This window comes from Serinus canaria, chromosome 9 (assembly GCF_022539315.1).
Source record: "Serinus canaria isolate serCan28SL12 chromosome 9, serCan2020, whole genome shotgun sequence".
NCBI lineage: Eukaryota > Metazoa > Chordata > Aves > Passeriformes > Fringillidae > Serinus > Serinus canaria.
Genome location: NC_066323.1, coordinates 7,921,530 through 7,931,003, shown reverse-complemented (window position 1 = coordinate 7,931,003; position 9,474 = coordinate 7,921,530). Strand labels below are relative to the sequence as shown.

The window sequence follows — 9,474 nt, the reverse complement described above, 5'->3', positions numbered from 1 at the left end:
GGGAAAATAACTGGGTACACCTGTTACAAGAAGAGATCAAATTAGCTCCATGTGAAACTATAATTGCTTTTCACTCCATAGATCACACACAAAAATTGAGGTCGTTTTTTGCCCAGCTGCTTGCCAAGTTACTTTTTAGTATTTAAACTAACCGGCTTAGCTAAAATAACAGGCTTTGTTTTCATGAGAAGAAAGTCTCACAGCCCCTTATTTCCTCCTTTTACTATGTATTTGCTTGTAGCGGAAAAAGCATTGGGAAAGGAAACTGTTGTGGATTGGCTGGCTGCACAAAGTCCTCCAGCAGAGCTTGGGGAGTTCAGGGTGGAACAGGGCCATGTCTGTGGAGTAGACTTCCCTGCTTCAAAGCCTGAAAAACTGCCGTAGTGGGAGGCCAATGCAGTGACTTAATGTGGAACCTGAAGTGGTAAGGGGCAGGCTGTCAGCCTGAGCAAACCTGTGGCAAGCTCTGGCAAATCCACTGGAGCTGGTTTATGTAAAGCTCTCTCTGAAATCACAGGGCAATAGATGAAGTTAATAGGCTGAAGAGGAGACTCTGTAAGTATCATAATCTTTACCACAATAGTATATGGATAGCTCAGGCAATAGTCTGGCTAGGCTTTTTGACTTTGAAGGTCATTTTTGTTTTGCTGGGTTGTTAAAGGAGGAAAAAGTTGTCACTGAGGCTTTATGAACTCACGGAAGATTTCTGTTTTCCCTTGCACAGATGAAATCATGCAGCAGGAGATACGGCCGCTGGTAGCAGTGGATATCATAGAGCAGCTCCACAGGCAATTTGCAATCTTGTCAGGTAAGAAGTTGCTGGTAATGACACTCTGTGATTCTCTTGGAGACATACTGGAATGTGTCATGCTGACTGTCACCCTTCAGTCTGATATTCACAGTGCATGGAACTTTTCCATTCCATACACCATGAATATCTGACTGTAGCAGCATTTCTCAGGAGCAATATCAAAATACTATTGCAACTGCTGTACTTGCTGTACTTGCTTTTTTGAGGCAAGTTAATTTTCCATGTTCTCCACAATGGGCTGGGAGGAATCTATTTAGAGGAATCTATTTAGAAATTAAACAAAACTTTCACTACATATCTTTGCACAATGTCCAAGCATCTTGTTTGTGGGAAAAGATTTTGGTCTATCAGGGGTCTATTCATGACCTCCCCCTTCTTCCTCATTTTCCTTTGTTTTAGAAATGATTCATTGTTAAAGTGTAAGGTTCTAATCTTTAAAAGATATGATTATTACATAGTCCTTTGTTTGCCTGAAATTTGCAATCACACAAAGTGACGCAGTTCCTTCCCCAAAGAAAGAGCTGATACTGAAATATTTGGCAAATTATTTAATTCATTATTTTGGATACTGTAGATGATAAAATCTTATCTAGGTCCTAAAACAGTCTCTGCTGTTGACTGCGTGGCCTCTGAAATAAAGACAAAAGACTCCTTTTGTCTTTATTTCTGTCTGTTCTGCAAATAAGAAAATTCAGAATTTGGTTATCATCTTCCTCATAGAGTCAGTGAAGTATCATGATTTTGCACAAAATGCTGAGATTATAAGAAAGTCCTCTTGGAAACCTGTCCCTCTTGGTGGGTATAGAGTGCAGAGAGTGCACCAGCCCAGCTCTGGAAATGGTCAGCTCAGCAGGCCCAATCCTTGCTGTGTCTTTGCTTTTTAAAGAAAAGCAAAGAAAGAGCAAGGATTCTTTCTCTGTTGAAAGCAATCCAAATCTAGTTTACACAGAATTCTTTATGAAGCTCTGAGTATTAAAACTTGATTTTGGAGGCTTGCAAGTAGGATCTTGTGGCAGTTTCCTTACCTCAATAACTAAAGGGTTTGCATTAGGCAGAGAGTATTGACTGAGCAGAGGGTGCTGCCTTCTCATCTGCAGTAAAACATCTCGGGGTCCCACCTTCCTAGAATTCCCCAACCCTCTGGCCAGGAGAGAGTCTGTAACTGCATTAAATTGCTCAAACCCTTTTCATCCCACTGTTGTGCTCAGTGCAGGATAAGTAGGAATTGGTGAGAACTGAGTGCCTCATATGCAATTGCCTATGCAGTGAAATAAGGAGGATTGCTGGTTTTGAACTCCATTACTTTGCAACATTTGCCACCAATAGCAAAAGCTGAATGCAGCATGTAATGAGCAACTTATGGAAAGTGGTTTACTAAACAGGAAGAAAAAACCCATTTCCCGTTCCAGCTAGAACATTAAACATGGACTAAAAATGTCAAGGGTAGACATAAAAAGAGAATTTTCATATTTCTTTATGGACTCATAATTTCAGCAGTGCCTGTATTCTCACCTGCTATTTTAGCAAATTCAGCTCTTCACATTTATCTAATTCTTTTCTTCTTGCAAGTAATGAGAATGGTGTTTAAATGAGGCTGTTTAAATGTGAGCTACTTTAAGACTTGAAAAATTACTCTTCATAGAAGGCAAGGCTGAGGGGTTTCTTTGTTTGCAAATAACTGGTTCATCAGCATAGAAGTACTAATAACAAATAGCAAAGAAGGGTGAGAAGGTGTCTTTCATGTCCCCATCTACCTAAATAACAAATCACATTTTAATAATTTTCAGGCTTATCTGAAATCTCCTCAGTACAGACCAGAAATAGTATCCTGCTATAGAACAGGGCAGTGTAGTTCATAGTTTCAAAGTTGATTTCAGTCTGAATTTTACAGCTAAATTTGAAAACCTGGGTGCCTCCACTCCAAAATCCCCATGGTAGCATGTGAAGAAGATAAGGAAAGCTTAGAAGCCCCTTTGGCCCAGGGTCTTATTCTCTTGGTGACCACTGGTGAGTCATAGGTAAAACATAGCAGGATTATTCCTTTCTTCCTTACTCTCTCTCTATTGCCTCCTGCAAAGAGAACTTTAGGTGCAAGCCAGACATTACTATACTTTTCAAAAATGCATTTCTCTAAATAATGTAACTTTCTTTTTCCTTTAGCAAAAGATTGGTTTTTTCATGCAATGAAAACAAAACTGGTCACTCTTCTGCCTCATTTCACTTATTAAAGTACTTCAGATGTAAATGACATCATTTGATTTAGTTTTTTTTTCCAGATGGCTCTGTAGCTTTTCCTCAAAGCATGCTGTTAGCTGCTTTTCATTAGGTACAAGCAACCACAAATATTTTGGTGCTTCGGTGCTTGCCTACATGGTGGCTGAAAATCTGATACTTTGCTTATTTCCTGGTTTTCCATATTGAAATGTTGCAGATCAGTAGCCACTGTCTGGGAAAAAAAAAAACATTCTGTTCTTTGGTGTCACCGTCTCGGGCAGTAAAAGCAATTCCAATGTTCTTGTAGAGCATTATGGACATAAATTATGTTTCTCTGAACCGCTTCCTAACAGTGGTATACACTGATTTATACTAGTTGGGGTTATTTCTTTCAGTCTGGAGGCTGCAGCCTCCAGAGCACAGCCAGTCACCTCCTCCATGCCTGTGCAGAGCCCAGAGGATGTAGCACTGAGCTGTGCTACTCCACAGCCTCTAGCTTTGTCAGGCTCTCCTGCTCAGTCCTGTGGACTCCAAATGCATTTGTCCAGTGATAATGAAAGTCAGTGGTTAACTGTTGTAAACTTTGTCAAAAATGACTATTTCTTTGGTTAATACCACCTTTTAAGTAACAGCTGGCAGCTGAGGCAGATGCAGTGAACACACAATGTTTCCTTGCAGTGAAGCAGAAAAGAAAGAGGAAAATGATTGAATCAAAGGCTCTTTGTTTTCTCTGGACATGACTCATTAGGAACACTTCTCTCCACTATTGCTGTGTGCAAACTTCTTAAGAGGATCTGGCTGTCTTCTGTGGTCTCTGAGCAGATGGTAGGAATTACATAACAAGTCTGAGGAGTTTGGTGTTTGATTGTGTCAGGGTCTAGTTATAATGTATGTATTACCTGCTAACAGCCTCCTGTTTGTCCTGGTCCTCCACCTACCAGACCTTACCCCATGCCAAGAACAGGGAAACTCTCCAAAGCCTTCCCTGGTCCACTGAGATCATGGAAAAGGCTGCAGTGTAATGTGGCAATGTCCTTAATCACGTAATTTTACTTTGGTCATCTCTTTTCCCATGTGCTGATTTAGCCCTGCTTAGCTTGTGAGATCTGGTAGGAGTACTGGTTCTTGTGGTTAAAGTCTAGCTTTGATACCACTACTGCCTCTTTTCTGTCCCTGAAAACCAAACTCTCAATTAATGGACTACAGCTGTGACAACACAGGAGTGCTCAGCTAACTTTGTGTGTTTCCTGTAGGTGTTAAGGGAACTAGATCACAAAGTTGAGTAGTACTGAAAGCCTGGTTATTCTAACACACCAGTTATTACTCAAGAATAAAGAACCACTAGTAAAATACTTTTTCTGTCCTGCTGTAGCAATCTGCTCTTGGAACTGCTACTATTCCTTCCCTCCACACTTTTTTATCTGCAGCTTCACAACCTGTTCTTATCTGTAATTACTCTGTCAAAGAGCCCAATCTGCCATTTGCAGCAAAAATGGATCATGTTGCTAAATCACGACTTTATTAGACAAACTGTCACGAAGTGTATTAGCAGAGAGAATAATTTTCTTTGTGTTCTGCTCCTGTTAACAGACTTCAGTGGATGGGAGAGTATATCTGAAAACGGTAACTGACTCAGAAGCCAGTTTATTTAATTTGCAAAGCCTGGAGGGTATTTGGCCATCTGCTTCCTGTTTAAACTGAGCCTTTTGGAAAACCTGGCCTGACCTGATCCAAAAGGACAGTTTGGATCTTTTATAAAAATTGAGACCCAGAAAACATGATTTAATGAGAAATTCATTGCTCACAACCCTTAATCAACATGGAAAACCAAAACAACAGAACTTGGAAAAAGCAAGACTTGACCAAAGCAGTGAAACTTCAGCCAAGATATCATTAGACTTTTTGGCTGTCTGACCCAGGAGATGAACTATAGTCAGGGCTGGGCTGTGATGACTCAGGGAGCTCTCTGCATGTGGGCAGGCCCAAGCAGTTAAACCTGCACGTGTCAGCAGCATTGGAGAGAACACTTTCCACCACTAACTGATGACTTAGTGTCTGTGGCAGGCTGGGGAGGTGAGCTCTGGAAACTTGCAAACTAACTTTTGGAACTTCTCCTGACTATAGCCCCTTTGCTGGGCTGGTGCTTTCATTTGTTTTGATTTCCCAAGGGAGTAAGCATATTTGGTGATCTCTAGTTAGAAGAGCTGCTGGCTATAGGACTTCAGTGTAGCCCCTTATTGTCTCAACCATGGATACTTTTGTGCCTAGGTGGGAAGCATGGGAGGGCTGGAGCTGAGGAGTAGGAGATTTTCTAAGATCCTCATTGTGTTCAGGGGCTTGGCCTGCAGTTGTTCTTGCTTTCTGCTTTTACATCAGTCATAGCAACATACAGATGCAGCTGTGAGAGATCTCAGAATTCAGCACTCACACCTCATTTGTCAATCACACCCTTTACACTGCAAAGCAAAATTAAAATCTCTCAGCTGCCATAATCTTTTCTCCCCCACATATATTCCCTCCCCAAATACTTCAGCTGTTTTGTTTCCACAGCTGAATTCTGGCCCCATCTTCACTGCAGCAGCTATCCAGGCTGCATTGGCTGCTGGAAAGTCTGTCTAATGGAAGGAGCCATGAGTGCTGCTCTGTGTCCTGGGATTTTGGGGATTGGCACACCTAAGAGTTAGTGAAGGTCCCATTACCACGGGTACCTTGTACAATCCTAATACAGCTTGTGTGCTGTCTCTTCTAAATTTCCTAAGGCAGATTCCATGTACTCAGTCCTTATTGCTATGTTGCTGACTGGAGACTGTCCCTATTGGCTTTTAGTTTGTGCTGTCTGCCCTTTCAAGACACTGAGTAATATCTAGCTAAAGTATTTCAAGGACTGGAAGAAATCTTGTGGCAACTCCCTAGAAAGAATTGTTGATGGCCGAGGAAAAAAGGGCTGCAGCTTGTCAATCCACATTCTGCAGAAATTTGCATACTGCAGCAATTCTTGGATTAGTGTCAGGGAAAAAGTGGCATTAACATTTAGATGTATGGATTTGCTCTCTGCTGAAGAGAGAATTTCCCAAACACCCTTGGTATTTAAGGAGCTTCCCTTATATCACTTATCCAAATGGATACAGATAATTTTCCTTTGTAACTTAACTACTGCTTGAAGTTCAGATATGGGCAGGAAAAAAAACATTTGTAACATATTTGTGGCATTTCTTGTCACTCAACATTTTACACATTTCTGCTCTCTTCTCATCACAGCACTTAACAATTTCTGAATATCAAACTTCCCCCTAATTTCCTGGTGTGGCAGGAGCTGAAGGTTTCCTTGTTTATTTCCCTGTCTGAAATGCAGATCTGCTGAACTATTTGAGGGTTCTGGTGTGGTTGCAGCAGGAAGTGTTTTCTTCACATTGGAGAATGAGATGGAGATCAGGAGCTGCAAAGGGCCTGTGCCTTAGAGGCAGGAGCTGCAGACTCTTCATTGACTGTTCAGTCTGAGGCTGCTCCTAAGTGTCCTAGATTTGTTGCCAGTGGTGGAAGGAAGAAGTCAGTGTTCAGTCTGCTTACATTCATTCTTTGGATGGCTTTTTAGAGGAGAAAATCCCATGACAAAAATACACACCCACATACACAGAGTGCATCATCAGCCTGCCTCATCCAGCTCAGGGAAGAGGCCAGGGGAAGAATGGACTACAGCTTGAATGGAGATGCAGGAGATGAAATAAAAGGGACACAAAGAGATCCTCATGAGCAGGAGGAGCATTAGAAGTACCCTTTGAAACTTGTAGTTTGAACAAATCTTGAGTATTACTGCCTCTAAACTATCAGGTGTTAAAGTATGGAATCCAGGGGAATCTCTATCTTATCCTCCAGTGGCAAATATTGCTGCTTTAAACCAAAATATTCCAAGTTACTACATCTCCCTCATTTAAAGGATATCCACATATTTGAAATATGTGAATGGGAAAGTTTGGTGCCCAGAAATCCTGTGAATGTTCACAAGATACCACGTATGAAATACCTTGGCTTGCACTGAGCTCTGCACAAAGAGACAGCAGACAAATCTGGTTTTGAATTTTCCTGGCTGTTACTGTTTGTGTCCAGGAGATGTCACTGAGAATCTGTAACAAACCAGCCTAACTGGGTACCTGCTGGTCTAGAGTGCAGCAGTCTGGGGAAGGCCTGACTAAATTTGCAAGACAGCATATTCTGCCTCAGTGCTGACTGCAGACAGTGCAGCTGGAGGTCCAGCTGCCATGCATCAGCATTTGGCATCACCCCAAGGCCAGTGGGGAGGTCAATGTGGAGGCTGTGGCTCTGCTCAGCATTTGAAATCCAATCCAGTGCAGTGTGAATAATGGCTTTCTTGCTTTCCCTCTTGGCTGAGACACTTTTGAGTCTCTGTAGGCCTGTTTTCTCCCTAGCAAGGTGACTTTAGTGAATGATCTAAGATAACTGAGTCATTTTCAGGTGTAATCAAAGAAATAACCAACCATCAGGAGGGAAAAGAGGGGCTAAAGGTAGTGTGCTGATACCATGTCACCAGATGTCAAGAAGAAAAAGGATTTCCTTGTTCAAAATTCCTATTTTCTCTAGCTCTGAGTTTGACCTTGTGCAAAGATTGTATTCCACAGCATTCCAGCTCTCCATGGCCAGAAGGAATTTTAGATAATCCAACTGAGGCTGTGAGGACAGGGCAGAGGCAGGATCAGGACTAGCAAGGAACTGTCCACTCTACAGAGAAATAGCCAGGAATTACTGGAGCACCTTCTTGCAATGACCACCAGCAGAGCAGAGAAACTGGTTTGTGGCATCAAGCTGTGGTTATCAACAACGAAAGGCAATGGTGGATGGGAGCATCCTGAAAACAGGGATGATTTATGGGGATTTAGAGGATGCTTTCAAGGAATGAGAACACTTTTTTTTTTCCCATCCTATGTTCTTAATGGGATAATTTATTGGATATTTTCCTGAAGAAGGTAATTTACTGTCTCAGAGCTTCCTCTTTACTAAAGAGAAGCCCAGAATCTGGCTGTCCCTTGGGCAAGAGTCGTCTGTGTGTGATGAATGACTCAGAAAATTGTGTCTACAGCAGAACTATGCTCAGTATTGGGTTGTTGGAGAATTCCTGAGCCTGGTGCAAAAAATAGGTTTACATAAAGATTGCACAGAAAGGAGAAAGACTCAGGGAAATTATCCTTAATTTAAGGAGAATGAAGCAATAAGGTACCCTTAACAAAAGCTTTGTTTCATCATGTTGCTTTATGTGCTGCTGCCTCCTCAGTCTGCTCTCAGCTTTGAGCCCAAGCTGGTGAGAAACTCATAACTTCTGTGTGGTTGGAGATGATGATGATTACTGGATGTGGTTGCTTTACAAGGAGAAATACGCCAGTGTTTCCCATTTGAGTACTGACCAGTCTGTCCAAAGTCATAAAATCACCATCTAAACTTTGACTTTGTTTTTTTCAGGAGGAAGAGGGAAGGATGGGGCACCCATTATAACCTTTCCAGAATTTGCAGGATTCAGTGAGATACCTGATGATGATTTTCTGAATGTGGTCACTTATCTAACCAGCATTCCCAGGTGAGACTAAGCACAAATTTCTGTTGATTTCCTAGAGAGTTTTGCTTTCCCAGTGGCTCTCTGATTTTAGTGGTGCTACCAGGACATACCAGTGCTTCTGCATCTCTCCAGTCAATATGAAACTTCCCTATCTACTGGAGGCCCTAGGAATTGTGTCATGGAAGAGACAGCTTCACACAGGACAGGTTGAACTGAACTGGATCAGGAACAGATCTGAAGAGCAGCAGCAAGGATGGCAGATCAGAGGGAGCTAAGAGGGGTTGTTTGTGAGAAGCCTCAGGGGCACTGGATGTAATGAGGGAAGGGCTGCTTCAGGAAGGAGCCGTCCTCACACCGGCCCCATGGCTGCTTTTTCTCTGAGTGCACCTTTCCATGCAGCTTTGCCTTTGCTGAAAAAGCAAGTGGGGTGCCCCACTGACAGGATTCTGGCAAGCACCCTGTACTTTCAGGTACTTCGTTTCTTTGGAGATTGCTCCACAGCCAGCACGTTTTCATTGCTTTTTTCCCGCAGCTTTATAAGGATAGTAAAACAAACTGACTTGCCCTGCTCTGAGGAAATGTGCTAAGGCATGACTGCTGAATTACTTTTTGCTTATCTAAGAGAGCTTAATATTTTTTCAGTGCCCTGAACCTGTCTCTAGACCATGGCAGTTTGCGCTAATGAGAAGCAACAATTTATCATTTCCTGTGATCTTCTGCAAGAAGGTGCTTAGAGGATCACAGCAGAAAACGTGCCTCCTTCAAGTTTGAGTGAAAAGTTTCAGAGCTCCACCCAGGTGTATTTGCCAAAGTTGTTGCTAAAGAGTTGCCAAAGCAAGCTGAGAGAAACCACATACTGTGAACTTAACAGCTTCATTGTTTCACT

The 9,474-nt window shown here is 42.2% G+C and overlaps 1 protein-coding gene across 1 annotated transcript in view; it reads left to right on the top strand.

The window, feature by feature from the left end:
* Positions 1–444: 444 nt before the first annotated feature.
* MCF2L2 (MCF.2 cell line derived transforming sequence-like 2) overlaps positions 445–9,474 on the top strand; it is a 114,903-nt gene continuing 105,873 nt past the window's right edge. The window contains exons 1-3 of the mRNA XM_050977881.1: positions 445–555; positions 725–808; positions 8,495–8,609. Of these exons, the coding sequence (XP_050833838.1) occupies positions 733–808; positions 8,495–8,609 (191 nt within the window). The 5' untranslated portion in view covers positions 445–555; positions 725–732. The remainder of the gene's footprint in view (positions 556–724; positions 809–8,494; positions 8,610–9,474) is intronic.